The sequence below is a fragment of the Gouania willdenowi genome, unplaced genomic scaffold (genome assembly GCF_900634775.1).
Source record: "Gouania willdenowi unplaced genomic scaffold, fGouWil2.1 scaffold_85_arrow_ctg1, whole genome shotgun sequence".
Classification (NCBI taxonomy): Eukaryota; Metazoa; Chordata; class Actinopteri; order Blenniiformes; family Gobiesocidae; genus Gouania; species Gouania willdenowi.
In genome coordinates this window covers 14,105-31,752 of record NW_021145250.1, presented here as the reverse complement: position 1 = coordinate 31,752, position 17,648 = coordinate 14,105, and the positions used below count along the sequence as shown (strand labels likewise).

The following is a 17,648-nucleotide window of genomic DNA, read 5'->3' as shown; positions in this document are numbered from 1 at the left end:
TGTGTGTGTGTGTGTGTGTGTGTGTGTGTGTGTGTGTGTGTGCGTGTGTGTGTGTGTTTTCACACTCTCAGTGTTGAACATTAATGAGTTAATTACTGATATCATTAGCACCACGCCGCATCTCATTACACCCGCTCACTGTTTCCCGCCTTTTATACACACTTATCTTTGTATTTCTCATCATCTCATCTTAAATCTATTAAAACCACATGAACAAACAAAAACTAGAAATAGTAAAATTTAAAAAATATATTTTTTAGTCATAATTATCAGATACTATCGCATAATTATGACTTATTATTATTATTTCTGAAATACTATGAATTACTGGCATAAATGGGCTTATATAGAACTCTCCTTAATGACTGGATCAAATGTAATTTAGCATTTGGATCATTTCTCCATGTTTTCACATGTTTTGGCGAACTGTACCTGTACAAAATCTGTAAAAAAAAATTAAAATGAATAAAAATCTGTGACACACAGACAATATCCTCATAAATTCTCTGATTTTGTGACAAACTTTGTTTAATTTTGGTGAAATTTTGTGGAATAATATCTGGAAAAATGCAAAATTTTTAAAAAATAATTGAGAATTCTTCCAACAATTTAAGATTACTGCCATTGTGTGATAAAACTGAGTCTGTGTCATGGATTTATCATTTTATGTATTTGGAGGGACTGAGATATAATTTTAAAATATAAAACTGCAAATACTTCCATTATTAATTTTGTGAATTCTCCTTAATTTGACTTTTCCCAGATAACAAACATGCGGTTTCTCTCACAGGTTGCAGGGTTGCGTTCAGTGTGTGTCGTAAATCCTGGCTTTCGGCCCAGAAGATGACATTCATGGATGTTTGACACAAACACGAGCTGGTGGGAGGTTTTTAATTGTTCTCATTTAAACAGTAAATGTTCCTTACAAACGCAAGAATCCATCACCAAGAACAGAAATGGTTGCACGTGTACAGTATAAGAAGGATGTAATAAATACTTTTGAGGTATGCAGAGTAGCTTTAAGAATACAAATATGCCTCGTTCTCGCCTCCGTCGGTGAAAAACACACCCACACACACACGGGTAATAACTCACTCACACGTGCCGTTTACGCACACCAACGCCTTTTTTTCTCAAAAAAAAGTGAATTTTTGGAAGCCGCTCATCACAGGAAGTCAGTGTTAGGACACAAAAACGTCTTAAATATGACAAAGTCACCATTACAAGAAAAAAGTAGGACTTTTAATCTTTTGTTTTAACGCAACAGAAAAAACGTTTGCGTACGGGTGGAAAATTGTTACGTGCTCACGTAGAACTTTAACTTGAATGTTACTCTTTTTACTTTCTCACGAAGAACTTTAATGCAACACAAATAACTTTTGCGTGCTTTGCGTAAAATTGTTACGTGCTCACGTAGAGTTAACTTGAATGCTAAATTTTGGTGTTTTGGTGTGGAACTTTTAATGTCTTTAATCCCATTATTTTTACTTTTATCTAGGAATAATGATGTTATCTGCTAATTCTGACTTAATTTCAATGTCACACCTTTTCTACCTTGTAATTATGACTTTATCTCTTTATTTTGACTTTTATTTTGTAAAACGAGCTTCAGTAGTAATGAGCGGCTCTCATAGTAAAAACCACCGTCACTGTACAGCAGCAGATCCTTAAAAATGAGCCCTGGCTCTTCTTTTTCTTCTTCTTCCCACGCTCCTCAGAGTTCAGGGAAAAAAATCCAGCGCGGCGGCGGGAAAAGAGTTCACAATATTCGCCGGTAAAAGGTTAAACGCACTCACAGCCGCTTCACCAAAAACTCAACACTGATACAAGTTTTTACATTTTTCACAAGCTCGCGCTTTGGTGGACGTAGCTGAATGAGAAAAAGCTGCAGTTTGATCAAAAGTCCCTTTTTTTCACTTCCTGGAATATATATAAAGAAACGGCAAAAAACCAATGCCTGCCCTGCACGGTGATATGAACACACAACGATGGCGCGTTGGAAACACTAAAAAAAATGTTGGATGTCCCTAAGGAGAGCTACAAAATGAAACTAGACGTAGACACACACTCGCCATGACATCATCAGTCAGCACTATGACATCACCAACACAGACCTATGACATCATGCGGTTTTCGGTTGATTGCATCCTGTACAAATTATTCTCTTTTCCAACCTATTTTTAACTCCACACAGAATAAAAACAAGAAACCATGATGAAGAATCAGACGCAAACTTCAAACGAGGCCTCATCGGTTCCCGTTAAAGGGAGGGTCGGGGAACCAAAGTCTTGACATCGTCACGTCCTCATTGCCTTTCTGCAGGAGCACGAAAACAAAAAAAGGCGTGAAAGTAAAGACACGTAATGCCTCCGACGCACAGACGCACAAAGATAAGTAGGTTTTAGCCCTTGGTGTGACACGTTTGTCCTCCTCGGTGCGAAGTGGCGGCGGGAGAATCCGATGTGTTCGGGTAAAAACTCACAGCACAGTCTCAAAGGTGATTGGACCAGAGGTCGCTCTAAGGCCCGCCCACAACAGCTCGTCACGCCCATAAACACATTAAACTTTCCTCACAGAATATTTGTTAATTCAATGACGTTTACATGTTCAAAACAAACACGCAAACCTTTGATGTGCTCATGTAAAACTTTTAACGCAACACAAAAAAATTTTTTTGCGTGCTCGCGGAAAATTGTTACGTGTTCACGTAGAACTTTAACTTGAATGCTAAACTTTTTACGTGCTCACGTAAAACTTTAATGAAACTTATCTTATACACGAGTAAATAAGTATTTTCCGCATGAAATTAAACCTCCTTGAATTAAAAACGCATAACTTTGCGTTTGAGGCTTTGTATTTCTTTCCTTTTCACGTCTCAATGTTTGTTTTTATTTTAACGTTGAAACACATCTGTGACAGATTTGCTGACTCGTAGAAATGCAGAGCTTCCCCTGGTGTGAGCAAGCCTTCCTCCACAATGGCTTATTTTTACAAAGTGTGGGCATGGCATGGAGACAAATGTCCAGCTGTGATGTCATATACACAAACTCCTCCCTCCAGGGCTCAGTAATACTCATGGTCGGTAAAATACTTGTTGCATACGAAGCTTCATGTTTGGCTTTTAAATACTTTTACAAACACAAAGACAAGCAGACGTCGGCCTCAGCTCCACACGCGGAGGAGCCTCAGCCGACCACAGCGCCTTAAACTGTGACTCAGCACAAACCAAAGTCACAGAGGACTGCCTTCAGTCGCTTTTTTTTTGCTCTTGTGAAGTGGGCGTGGCTTCCCTTTTTAAAGAATGGCTAGATGGAGTGATGTCATGTCTGAGAGAAGCCTCAGTGACTTCTTCACCCTCAGGGCGTCATTGGGGCGTCGTCCACTTTGACTCAAGGTTTTGTCTAGTGGGCGTCGTTAGAAAAGAGCGTCGCTCTGGTTCTTCCTCAGAATGTCGTCTTCATAGATGTCCACTCTAGTTTGTCCCTTGGTTCGTTTTAGGTCCTCGTTTTTAGGGCGTTACCTCAGAGTGGAGTTTCTAGAGAACAGTCCTCAGGATGTAGACCACAAAATTCTACGCTCATTTTACCCCCTCTAGTTACCCTCTGGTCACCCTCCCTCTGGTCGCCCTCCCTCTGGTCGCTCTCCCTCTGGTCACCCCTTCCCTCTGGTCTCGCCCTCCCACTACACGCCCCTCCCTTGCCCCCCCCTCACACCGTCACCTCATTCTTGCTGCCCGTCCTCAGGCCCTGGCCGGCTCCGCCCACCCCAGGGATGAAGTGCAGCTGCTCGATGGTGTTCTGCCTTTTGTTGGCAAAGGCCATGCGTCGGGCACTAGGGTGACCGCCCACGGGGCCGCCGTGCGGGTCCCAGCCGCTGTGCATGCCCATGGCGGTAACGGGCACCCGGTCGTGCTCGTAGCCAGACGTCGGGTGGGAGTTCATCTTGACCATGTGATGGCGGTCCATGGACGGCGTGACGCAGATGTTCTGCTGCGACTGGGCCTTCTGGTGGTGGGAGAGGCGCCCCATGGTGGGAACCATCATTCCACCACCCCCACCGCCGCCCCCGCCCATCACCACACCCATCAGCAGGCGGTCCTCCAGGCGGTCGGGGGACACCAGGAGCCGTTCATGAGACCTGAAAAACAAACAACAAATCAGATTACAGCAGATTTGAGCGTCTCATCAATGTTTAACTTTTTAGATTCTTTTTAATTGTACGCATAATTTGATCAAGTTTAAACGCTTTTTAAAATGTTCAGAGCAGCGTTTGGGGGCCTTGACTCTGATTGGACGTTTACAGTGGATTTTTAGATGCTGCTTTGACTGAATGTGGAAATATTTAATCGTGCTAAAGTCAAATAAATAAATGCTATTTTTTTTCTCCATTATCTAAAATGTTGTTTATGTATTTTAATTTATTTGTTTCTTACCTTCAGGTTTTTCTTTAACAATTTTAGTTTTTTTTATTATGATTGATTTTTAAACTAATTATTACTATTAATTTTCTTTTTATTTAATTATTTATCTATTTTATTTAATTATTATTTTTACTTTATTATTATAATTCTTTTTTTAAACTTAATGTTATTTTTATACCTCATTATTATTATTGTTATTGTTATTATTATTGTTAATACCTAAACTTAATTAATATTTTTTACTATATATATTTACTGACTTTATTATTATTATTATTTTATAACGTAATACTATTTTCATCCTTATTATTCTTTCCAACAGTACTTCCGTCTCCTTTTTTGTCCTTTTAAATATTTTAGAACAGATCGAAATGGTTTGTCCCGTCTCACCTGCGTAGCAGCTGTGAGGTGGAGCTCCGCCCCCCTCCCATCATGGCTTTATGGTACTGGTGCTGCTGGTTCTTGGACAGACGTGACAGCGTGTCCCCCAGCGCCAGCAGCTGGTCCTGGGACCGAACACGGCGCGGCGGGCGGTCGAAGCTGGACACACCGTAGTGCGACGGGGCGGTGGGGGGCAGCGGGTAGGGGTTGGGGGTGGAGGGCATGTGGAGGGGCAGGGTGCCTCGTGAGCTCAGCGTGTAGTCGCCCCCCCACGGCAGGTGGTGCTGAGAGGAGTGGAAGGAGGGGGGAGCGTTGGTGGAGCGGCGCTTAGACGAGTGGTAGCCGTAGTCGTCCAGTTCTCTCTCTGAGACAGAAACATTTAGTGTAACATATCAGGAACTAAAAGGTTCAGGAACTAAAAGGTTCAGGAACTAAAAGGTTCAGGAACTAAAAGGTTCAGGAACTAAAATGTTCAGGAACTTTTTGGTGAAGAAGTGGCATCTGCTCCATCACCAGAGGGTAATCTAACTACTGTTCTCCACCAGCAGGGGGCAGCAGAGCTCTAATGTGATGAGTACAGGTTTATTCAGTCGAGTGATGGAGAAAATGTTATAACAATATACTGTAGGTAAATTTCAAATATTGTTGCAAAAGTTGAGACTAAGGCAACTTATTTTTATAATGAGGTTTTATTATTTTCTATAACTTTGCATAGACTGCTCAATTAAAAACAAAAACACTTTGCTTTTTAATTCTTTCATATCAATACAGAAAATAAAGGTCTATAGCAGAGAATTTTACACAGTATCAGTGTTTGTGGAAGTTTTTAAAACAAATAAAAATAAATATCCCAAAATAAATGCTACTTCTCCTTTAAGAATGTTCTCAATGAAGGAACATTGGTGACGTTTGCTACACATAGACTGATTTGTAAATGTATGTGAATACCACCAGGGGGCGTAAAAACCACCAATAATGTCACTGCTATGGTTTTAAACCGTACCTGTAGTGAATTTGACTCCATCAAAGACCATATACTGTCTGACAGTAGATGTTTGGTTAGGTTCTATTGTTTAACAACAGGAGATAAATGAACACAAACATTAGTTTGACACGTTTGCAGCTGTTTATCTTGTTAGAGTCACATTAGCTGTAGTGACTCAGTTAGTAACCAGACTAAATGATGACTCAATCTGGGTTTCACCTCCACATACCACAGTATCCATTTAGTGCATCTTTGCATCTCTCAACTAAACACCCTGACTCCTTCCACTCACCCTGACTCCTCCCCCTCCCCACTCACCCAGCCTCTTTAGGGAGCTGTAGCGGCTGATCTCGGGCTTCATGGTGGCCTCGTAGGACAGGGGCAGCTGAGCCAGGTTGTGGAAGGAGTGGGAGAAGTTGGGGTGGCTGCTGTTGTGTCTCATTCCTCCTCCGCCCATGACTCCACCCATGACTCCACCCACGCCACTGGGGCCTTTTGTGCTGCTGGAGATCAGCTTGGGCCCCGAGGAAAGCTGAGGCGTGTTGTTCATCCGTGGTCCACGTTCTGGACAGAAAGTTGGGACGAGGGACAATTAAGGTCTAGACCAGTGGTTCTCAAACTTTGGTTCAAGTCCCCCTTTCTCTTATTTCTGAATCCAAGCCCACCTTTGTCCAACTACAACATTTTGCTTAGAAAACTATTTAAAAACAACTTTAGATCATAATGATGGAATGAATGAGTGATAACACATTTTAAAGAATCTAACTTTGTAAATAAGTGAAATAAACTGTGTTTAATGCAGTGGTTCTCAACCTTTTTTTGGATCGTGACCCCATTTTGATATCAAGAATTTCTGGCAACCACAAAGACACAAATTATTTTGTATAATTCGTTTTTGATCATGTATATATATAAAATAAAAAATCTATTTTAGTTTTTCAGAAATTTCAGGCAACCTCACATGGGGTCCCGACCCCATGGTGGAAAAACACTGATTTAGTGGCTCCTGAATAGATTTATTTCTTTAGTTTTTATCAGTTTGCCTGGTTTAGGACCAACACTGACACTTTATTTGTTCATTTTCCACTTTCTCCCTCTCTCTCTCCCAAGTACCTTCTGCTGAGTCATCACGTACCCCCATTTGAGAAACACTGGTGTAAACCACAACTGGTACGCAGACATGGAGCAGTCAGTGTTTACTTCCTCACTCGTCTTAAACTTAGTCTGTAGATTAGTCTTAGTCATATTTTTATCAGCAAATTTACTTTGATCTCCTGACATGTTTTGACTGTCAACTGCCAGCCTTCTTCAGAGGTGTCTGCTGATCGCTGATAATTTTCCTGAAAAACAGTTGTCTGAATAAATGAAACCTTGACATATTATTCAAGAACAAGTCAAAAAGAACTTGCTGGAATTTTTACGCTGAAGTCAAGGAAACATCAAAGCGATCAGCAGACGCCTCTGAGGAAGACTGACAATATTTTTTATTTAATTTTCTAATATTTTGTTTATTCATTATCATTCATTTTTGTTTCTTTTTTCTTACTCAATTTCAGTAAACTTTCTTTTTAATAATTGCTAATAATAATAATAATAATTTTTTTAACTTTATTATTTTTATATTTTACTGTATTATTATTATTATTATTTTTTTTTTTTTACACATACATTTCCTGAAAAAATATTGTCTGAATAAATAAAACCATAACATATTATTCAAGAAGAAGTCAAAATGAACTTGCTGGAAATCAGTCACATATCAAAGCGATCAGCAGACACCTGTGAGGAAGACTGGCAGTTGACAGTCAAAACATGTCAGGAGATCAAAGTACATTTCCTGAAAAAGGTTATCTGAACAAATGAAACCCTAACATAAGACTCAAAAAGAGAAAACAATAAGTTGCTGGAATCCTTGGTTTTTAGTCAACCTACAGGTTCAACTCTATGTGGTGGATATCTATAGATCTATACACTTTCTATCCCTCTCTGAATGAGTCAAATCTCCCGTTTTCTCTTGTTTTGTGTTCGCAGCTCGTCGTCTACCACCAACATTAAACTGGTTCTAGTGGGCGGAGCCTTCACCAGCGATCGCACACATTAAACACAGAAGTTACACACACACACACACACACACACACACACACACACACACAGGAGACACAAAAACACACAAACACAGAGGTCTGTGCAAAAAAGCCAAAGCATGGATCGATACACATAAAGTGTTTCCTCTTATGTAAGGTTAGAGGGGGCGGGGCTTAAACTGTATTACATCATCACTGAACATCAAACAGACGTGAAGGTGCAGGTCACACAGGGACTTATAAGTGTGTGTGTGTGTGTGTGTGTGTAGCGGTATATTTAAACCCTTATTTATCGTGTCCTGCTTAAAACAATTCTGCGATCCAGTTTGGGGTCTCGACCCACGAGTTGAGAACCCTTCCGTGATACTTTGTGCGTTCTCCAGCTCTGACCTGCTGCTTGTATAACAACGCTCCTCACGGGATGCGTGTGTGTGTAGGTGTTAGCGGCTCATCAGCTGAGATCAGCCTCACATCCCGTCGCCGTGGCAACCGCCTCCACTGGACCGCAGCAGCGAGCGGTCGGAGCCTCAGCAGTGAGATCCATCACATTAGTTTAAACTCTTTCACAGAGTTGGTAAAAAATGTAAAAATAATGAAACTACAATTTACAAAACTAAAACTGAAAAAACTAAAATGTATTTATTAGAATTAAATATTATTCATTTAGAAGCTTCATGTTTACATGTGAGGAGGAAAACAAATACACAAAAATGACTCACAATGAGTCGAGAAACACATTAAACGACAACTAAAATACACAAAAACAGAGAAAAAGAAGCTCAAACCAAGAAGAAAAACACACAAAATATCTAAAAATACACTCGAAACAACAACAAATCATACAAAATGAGTTAAACACTACAATGAGTCTAAAAATACATAAAAAGGTGGAGAGCGTTTTAGGACTACATGTGAGGAAGAAAACAAATACACAAAAAGACAGAGGGACTCACAAAAACACATTAAACAACAACTAAAATGTGTCCAAAAAGACACAAAAATACACACAAAACCACAACTAAATTACACAAAATAACTTAAACACTAAAAAAAGTCTGAAGATACACAAAGCAACAACAAAAACACAAAATCACTTAAAAAACAGTGCCTCAAAAGAACGACAACGAACACTAAAAAATGACAACAAAAATACTCTCAACAAGAAAAGCTAAAAAAAAAAAAATAAACTTAAAACAATCAGAAAAACACACAAAATGTGTCCCAAAAAACCACTAAAACACAAAATGACTAAAAGAGGACATATCATGCTAAATCCACTTTTTTAGCCCTTAAATGCATTTTTTTTGTATATTTAAATTGTTTAGAAGTACAGAAAAGTTCAAATTAATCTCTTCAGGTGCTCCATAGATATCTTTATATTCTGTTTTGCTCATATTTTTCAATATGTTTAGATTTTTCTATTCTCTATTACGTTTTTTGAACTATTACATCACAGTATTTGCAGCAGAACTGCCAAATTAGTTCATCAACTCCAGGTCCAACACTTTGAGCAATCCGCCATTTTTATTTCTGGCTTTTATTTTGTAGTCCAAGCTCCAGGATGCAGAAGTTACGAGAGGATAAGTCAAAATGTTGGGTTGTTGGATGTAGTAACCCACACGCTTCATTACACCGTCTCCCAGCATCAGAACCTTTTCAAAGTGTCTGGTTGAGTTTTATTTTTTATAGAAATGTACCACATCTGTGGATAAGGTCATTTTTGTGTGTGTGAAGCACTTCAATGATGACTGCTTCATCAACCTCCACCAGTATAAAGAAGGATTTACAGAAAGACTTTGTCTGGTTGAGGGTTCAATTCCTTCTATCTTTGGAGACGATGAACAGAGCACTTCGGTAAGCTGTAAATAACGCTAAAAAGTGATGATAAGACGTCCCTGTCATTGTTTTGTTAGCATTAGCATTAGCACCGTCTTCATATGTTAGCGCTGTGTGCTCGTTTTAGATCCTTGATGATATGGCCTACGTGATTTAATTTAAGTCTAAAGTTTTCATTAGTCATTTCATTTTGACGTTTTTGTCTTTGAAAAGACTGTATTAAAATGCATTTCGTGACGTTAGCTTGGTGCTAGCGTTAGCTTGGTGCTTGTGTTAGCTTGGTGCTTGTGTTAGCTCACTTGTTAGGGTTCTGCAGGTTCATCATCTTCATTTTCATCTCGCTCCACTGGGTCAGACTCTGGCTGGAACATGTAAGGCTGGATGGACAAGTCTAACGTTGTTGACATTTTGTAAATAACCTCTGAATAAAAAGTTTATGCTCCGCTACATAGCCGTATCTCTTCTATCAAACTACAAAAATGGCCGAGCAGGGTGGAGTTGAACCGAGTGTCACCTGAAGAGGGGGCGGGGTATGAAGTGTCTCATTTGCATTTAAAGAGACAGCACCAAAACGAGTTGCTCTCAGAAGCACATCAGAAAAGTGGTAGAAAAGGGGTGGAGCTATAATAATGAGGAATTCAGACCCAAGCATTGCAGTTCTGCTTTATATAGACCATAACTGTATGATTTATATGTAAAAAGGAAGGATTTAAAACCATGATATGTCCCCTTTAAAGACTACAATGAGTCCAAAAATACACAAAAACAATGACTGAAACACAACTGTGTGGTCTCCCCTCCTCAGTGTGAACTAAATGTGAACGTGTGGATCAAACTAACCATGATTGGTTTCCATGGCAATGGGGGGGGGGGGGGGGGGGCTTTTTGGCAGCAGGCGGGTGAAGGTGAAGGTGTGGGTACACACAAGCACATTCAGGTGTGTGACATCATCAACACACACACTCAGTGTGTGCCGCCCGGCGCCGCTGAGCTAGCTTAGCCAGCCTTACCGATGGTGGCGGCGTGTTTGGGGGACGCAGGAGGCGCAGCGCCCTGAGAGGTAACATGATGGAGGGAGTTCACCTCTGTAGAGAGAACACAGCCACACACTGAGGGGCGGGGCCAGAGAGCATCACAGACAGAGAGAGAGACAGAGAGAGAGGGGGGCGGAGCCTTCAGGAGCCACATGAGGCTCTTCATCTCTGCTGTGAGACAACGTCATCCAATCACAGGAGCGTTCTCACACTGTGGACCAATCACAGCAATGGTAGAGCAACACACTGACTAGTTAGCATTAGCTCACTGATTACCTTGTGTACACAAACGGTCCGTCTCATAAAAGTACAGTAAAATGTAATACATCAATTATTATTTTTTACTTCCATCTCATCAGATCTTTTCAACTACTTCAGATCTATCATAGATCATAGATCATAGATCTACTATTTATCATCATGTTCTAAACCTGTTTCTGACTTTTTTAAATCAGTGTTAACTGGTGAGTCTGAGCATTAGCTGGTCATCAGTTAACACGGTCACCAGTTAGAGCACAACATCAGGAAAGATGGGACCTGTTGTCCAAACACTGGTTTATACTGGTTCTTAGAGGTTTATACTGGTTTATACTGGTTCTTAGAGATTTATATTGGTTTATACTGGTTCTTAGAGGTTTATACTGGTTTATACTGGTTCTTAGAGGTTTATATTGGTTTATACTGGTTCTTAGAGGTTTATATTGGTTTATACTGGTTGTTAGAGGTTTATACTGGTTTATACTGGTTCTTAGAGGTTTATACTGGTTCTTATAGGTTTATACTGGTTCTTGGAGGTTTATACGGGTTTATACTGGTTCTTAGATATTTACATTGGTTCTTATAGGTTTATACTGGTTCTCAGAGGTTTATACTGGTTTATACTGGTTCTTAGAGGTTTATACTGGTTCTTATAGGTTTATACTGGTTCTTGGAGGTTTATACGGGTTTATACTGGTTCTTAGATATTTATGTTGGTTCTTATAGGTTTATACTGGTTCTTGGAGGTTTATACTGGTTCTTAGAGATTTATATTGGTTTATACTGGTTCTTAGAGGTTTATACTGGTTCTCAGAGGTTTATACTGGTTCTCAGAGGTTTATACTTGTTCTCAGAGGTTTATACTGGTTCTCAGAGGTTTATACTGTGTTCTCACAGGTTTATACTGGTTCTCGGAAGTTTATACTGGTTCTCAGAGGTTTATACTTGTTCTCAGAGGTTTATACTGGTTCTCGGAGGTTTATACTGGTTCTCGGAAGTTTATACTGGTTCTCAGAGGTTTATACTGGTTCTCAGAGGTTTATACTTGTTCTCAGAGGTTTATACTGGTTCTCGGAGGTTTATACTGGTTCTCGGAAGTTTATACTGGTTCTTGGAGGTTTATGCTGGTTCTTAGAGGTTTATACTGGTTTATACTGGTTCTTAGAGATTTATATTGGTTTATACTGGTTCTTAGAGGTTTATACTGGTTCTCAGAGGTTTATATTGGTATTCCTCAGTATAGGAAGTGTAATGTCACAGTGTGAGGAAGCTGTATTTGTTCTGAGGCTTCAGTGTTTGATGATGAGGCTGATAAACATCTTATATACAGTGTGTGTTTATCATTCAGGTGTTAAATATGTACATGTGAGGCCTCCTGAAAGGACCGTGAGAGCAGAGACGTAGCGACAGAGAAGAAGAAGAGGAAGAAGAAGAAAGTTGAACAAAGCACAAAAATAACAATGAACCATTTCACAAACGCTGCGTTTCTGTTCCCGTCACATGACCTCAAACATCAGTAAATGCTAACCCGCTCATTAAAACCTTGTTTTTTCCCGCGGCGTTCACTCACTGCGGTTGTCTTTGCTCTGCAGGACGGGCGTGTAGAGGCTCTTAGACGTTCGTCCGTCTGAGGCGGTGCAGCTCAGCAACGTGTTGTTCCTCTCCACCTGCTGCCCTGGACTGGACTGGTGACGCAGGATGTCCACCAGAGACCTGACGTTTAGCAACAAACACGTTAGCATCACCGATAAGAGCGAGAGAATGCCAAAAAACATGACCTCAGAGACACAGTGTGAGCCAGCACTCCTTAAACACAGAGGGAAGGTAATCAGGGGGTGAGAAACACCCTAGTGATGACAGGAGGGACTAAAGAACCCCTAAACTAGTGCTGTACGATATGGAGAAAATGTTATATCATGATATAGGCAGATTTATATCCTGATAACGATAAATATCCAGATGTACTATTTCTTCCCTAAAATTACATGAAATTAATAGAAATTGCAATTCATTGTATATTTTATTACATATAAAAAATAGTTTCTATAAATAAATTGATACCATGACCTTTTTTCTATTTCTCAGAACCTTTAGGATTTCTGTGATTGTTATGACTTAAAACACCTGATTGTGCAGCAGCTTTTTCCAAAAATTGTTTCAAAAGTTGAGATTAAGGCTACTTATTTTTTATAACAAGGTTTTAATATTTTCTGTAACTTTTCATGATTCTGATTGTGTTTTTTTTGTGGCTGAAGTTAGCGAGTAAATCACAGACTGTTGAAGACACTGAGGATAGAAGGACTTCAACTGTCTGAGTTACTCGCTAACTTCAGCCACCAGAGCGTGTCAGCGCACTGTTTAAGGGAGAGTAAAGGACACTTAGGAGAGCTCTTCTTCTCTGCTTCATTGTCTACTACCAAACCTCAGAGTTGGAACTATCGCCCCATGTGGTCACAACTGTTTTCGGGTCGCACATTTTTTACATTGATGTCTTTAACTTTTTTACTGATTTTTTTAGAACAACCAAAACCAGCAGGAGTCGTCATTTAGTCTAAAAAATCTACTAAATGATTTTAAAATCTACTAAATGATTTTAAAATCTACTAAATGATCTATAAATCAGGCTGAATGTTTCACTCCAATAGAAAACAATGGGATGTTTACAGGCAGTGGGGCCGTGTGACATCATCAATCACATGATTTAAAGATGGAGGAACACAGGCTCTAAAACTGTAAAATAGTTCTATTTTTTAAAAAGAAATTAAAAAAAATGTGAATATGACATAAATGCATCATAAATGCTTGTTCATGTGGATCTTGTTGGGTTTTTTCTTTCTTACTATGGACTCATGACTTTGTTGTAATTAGCGCTTTATATATAAAGTTAAATTAAATAATAATGTGTTTTATTATACATAGATCTACTAAAAAAGACATTTCAAAAGTTTTAGGACATATTTGTAAATAACTTTAAACAGCTCTCCTAAGGGACCTTTACTCTCCCTTAAACAGTGTGCTGACACGCTCTGGTGGCTGAAGTTAACGACGAACTGACCTGGGCATGTTGACGTCTCTGTTTCGGGGTCTCCGCGCCACTTTGCTGAATGCGATCCTCACGCCCACCGCCACCACCAGCGTGAAGGAGATGACCCCCCCGATGACGTAGGCCGTGCTGCGTGGAGGACACAAAACAGCACGGGGTCAAAGGTCGTCATGCATCCAATAGGGGGAGTGTCCACCAGGGGGCGTGTCCTGAGGCTCACCTGTTGTTCTGCTGCTGCAGTGTCTCAAAGTCGGGGGAGGGCTTGTTGCCGGTGGGCGTGGTGACGGACCCCTGGGGGTCGGCCCACACGGGGGAGTTGTAGTTGTTGCAGGCCTCCTGGTCCAGGCGGTTCCTCTGGTGCTCGCAGCAGAAGCGGTAGTGGCAGGTGCCGCAGCAGTAGATGTAGCTGCCCTGGGAGCAGTTGAAGGTGTTGTCAAAGTGTCCCATCACATCATAGTAGCCCCTGAGGAGGAAGGGGGAGGAGCTTAATGTAAAACACCGTCTGAAGTGAGAGCTGCTTCCAACACCGCTCGCCAACACACTCGACCCGTTTTAGAGTGGAGTCCACGTTGCCTAGCAACAGCAGGACGCCTCTCAGCGGGATGAGGAGACGACTGCTGCGACACAGGACGCCACTGAGCGTGTGCAGGACGCCTCATATTTAACCCTTTACGTGACGGCAACACACGGACACATACCAACATTACGGTTTCCATGGAGACGCTTAATGCTCCCAGTTATCAGAGCTGCTACTTTCTCTGTTTCTTTCCTTTCTGTAAATATTTTAAGTTATTCTGTTTGTTTATATCGACAGGCGATAAATACAGTGACATTAAAACATTTTAACAAAACAAAAACAAGAGAGTCTCAGTGTTTCTATTATAATGTTTTAAAATGTTATTGTTAAATGTTTTCCTGGACCAGAGGGACTTATTATTAATATTATTAATATTATTAATATTATTTTGATAAATATTGTAATCAAATTATAATTATATTACTATTTCACTTTTTATTTTTAATCTTTTAATTTCTTATTTTTCTGACCATATTTGAACCTGCTAATAAATCGGTTAAACATTAGCAAAGATCAAAATGTTCCACTGCTTAGTTTTAATGATTCTATCTAATGTTTACAATGTTAACACTTTTACTTTTAATATAATTTAATTATGCAGATGAGGCTGATTTTGTCACGCTAGTGCTTGATTAGCTCTGCTAAAGTGTAACAGCTGCTGCTCATGAACTGCAGTTAAATCTTTAATTCTGCAGCTACAGCCACAATTTGTCTTGGCAATGCAATTTTTTCTAGTTATTATTATTATAATTTTCATAATCAAATTACAATTATATTATAGTAATATTAATAATATTATTATTATCATCCACTTAATAATCACCAGTATAATTAAATGACTTATCTTATTATATTATGATGACTTATTATAATTTAATTATTAGGATATTATAGTAATATTAAACGACTCTTCTTATCAAAAAAGAAAAACGAAAATTACCAAAATGTTTGGCTTTTATTTTGAAGGGGCTTCACTTATGTTTATGAAATCATTTTCTTGAATTTCGTTTTGAAAATGTTTTCATTCAGGATCATAAACGTGGGTCGTTTCCTGGCGTTCTGTCCTACCTGCACACGTCCACGTCCACCAGCTGCCTCGGGGGCGGAGCCACCTGGGCGGCGCCGAGTGGCGGCTTCAGGGCGTCAGCCGTCACGTTGCTTGGCAGCATCTTCTGTGGGAGGGGCTTCGGCGGGAGCTCTGCCACGGCCGGCCGACCCTCGTCGCCATCCTCCACCTCGGCCGCCTTTGCCGGACGCAGAGGGGGCGGAGTTCTCTTCAGGCCAGTGAGGAGGAGCAAAGTGCTGCTGGGTTTCCCGCTCGGCGTCCGGACGTCGGCGAGGGCGAGGCCGGACACGAGCAGAAGAACGAGGACGAGGTACAACATCTCCGCTGGAGGCGAGTGTGACATTGCGTCAAAGTGTCTTTAAAGATGAACGTACGATGGACGGGACATGTCCCGCCCTCACAGGAATGCAAACGGCGCTCGCTGACAAACACAGTGTAAACAATAAGATCAGTCACAGTTTGAGGGGGCGGGGTTTATGAGAGTGGCGTAAACAATGAGGTCAGAGTTTCAGGGGACGGGGCTTATGAGATCGGTGTAAACAGGAGTTACGATTCACTGAGAGTGTAAACATTGAGATGTAAACGGAGCTGATGGCACTTCTGTCAGATGTAAAAAGTGGGCGTGGCATAAACGACGGTTTGAGGAAGTCGGTGTTCGTTTGGCACTGAGTGAAGTTGATTTTTTTCGGTAAAGGTGAGTCTGCATTGGAGGTTTGGCATCAGATCCTGGGGAGGAACCGAGGAAGGAGGCGAGCGAGGGAAGCCACTCCCACTTCCTGCGAGCGTCTCTGCTCTGAACTCAGTGCAGCCCAGCGGAAGAGGACAAAGGACGGAGTGGGCCCGGCTCGAGCGCGGTGGCGCGGCTCCGCCCACACGACGGACATGAAAGTGTCCGAATTCATCCGTCAACTCGGCGCTCGAATTGAATGACGGCAAAACTGAGCGTAAAAAAAAACGTCGGATTGTCAGAAAAAGAGCGTTAGTTTAGACGAGCCGGCGATGGCGTAACAGTGAGAGGTGTCAGATTGCATCGTACAGGAAGAGGTCTGAGAGGATAAAGGGGCGGAGCTAAGCCACTCTCCTACAGGAAGTAGACCTGAAGGTGGATATAAAGCACTTTGAATCGTTAACGCACGCCATCGCCATGGCAGCGTTCAGCAGCAACATGGAGACAAGACAGCGAGGGGGAGGAGCTTCATACGGCTTTAAGAGGACCTATCAAACGGCCTCTTGGTTTTAGCTCGTCTCGTGTGTGCGTGTGTGTTTGGCACCAAAAGGACGGACGACGAAGGAAGAATAGTAAAAATAAAGGGAACGATGCAGGAAACGCTAACGAGGGGCGTCGGCCTCCGTCACATCTGCAGTGACACTGGAAGAGAAGAAGAAGAAAAAGATGATCAGCCGTCATTAGTCACAGAACAACTCTGCTCATAACGAACCACTTTAAAAAAAAAATATATATATATATATATATATATATACATATATATATATATATATATATATACACATATAAATAAATTAAAAAATGAAAATAAAATTTTCAACCTTGGGGTCACTTTTTCTTGCCATATTTTTGCTCCTTTTAATGTATTTTTGCTACATTTCTGACACTTCTACATCACATTTTAATGCCTTTCTGCACATTTTTTCCACTTTCCAGACATGTTCATCACTTATAAACACTTTCTACCACTTTTACACCTAATGTCACATATGTTGACCCATTATTGTCACTTTTAACCTTTTTTCACCAGATTTCATGATTATTTTTGCCAATTTAACCACATTCACCATTTTGATGCCTACATTTTGTTAGTTTAAGCTAATCTTCCCTACATTTTTTTATTCCATTGCCCACACTTTGCAACTTTTAACACATTTCTGTGGTTTATGACTATATACTATGGCCCAAATAATACTAAACGTTCCTGGATAACAGTGGATATTATTCAGATGAATAA

The 17,648-nt window shown here is 40.6% G+C and overlaps 1 protein-coding gene across 2 annotated transcripts; it reads right to left on the bottom strand.

Moving 5' to 3' along the window:
- Positions 1-3,707: 3,707 nt before the first annotated feature.
- LOC114460918 (protein shisa-7-like) lies at positions 3,708-17,144 on the bottom strand. 2 transcript variants are annotated; one of them, XM_028442790.1, is made up of 8 exons: positions 15,687-17,144; positions 14,262-14,504; positions 14,054-14,170; positions 12,569-12,711; positions 10,717-10,791; positions 6,105-6,350; positions 4,811-5,165; positions 3,708-4,137 (listed from the first exon to the last, which is right to left on the bottom strand). In XM_028442790.1, the coding sequence occupies exons 1-8, from the start codon at positions 16,025-16,027 to the stop codon at positions 3,708-3,710; spliced, it is 1,950 nt and encodes a 649-aa protein (XP_028298591.1). In that variant the 5' UTR covers positions 16,028-17,144. The 2 variants fall into 2 exon arrangements, with proteins under 2 accessions (XP_028298591.1, XP_028298592.1); XM_028442791.1 differs by lacking the exon at positions 10,717-10,791.
- Between the last annotated feature and the right edge of the window lie 504 nt (positions 17,145-17,648).

Coding starts and splice junctions, on each gene's coding strand:
- LOC114460918 (XM_028442790.1), bottom strand. CDS start 16,027: ATGTCACACTCGCCTCCAGCGGAGATGTTGTACCTCGTCCTCGTTCTT. Junction 10,792..12,568: donor GCAGAGCAAAGACAACCGCA/GTGAGTGAACGC, acceptor TTCTCTCTACAG/AGGTGAACTCCCTCCATCAT. Junction 6,351..10,716: donor CAAACACGCCGCCACCATCG/GTAAGGCTGGCT, acceptor CTTTCTGTCCAG/AACGTGGACCACGGATGAAC.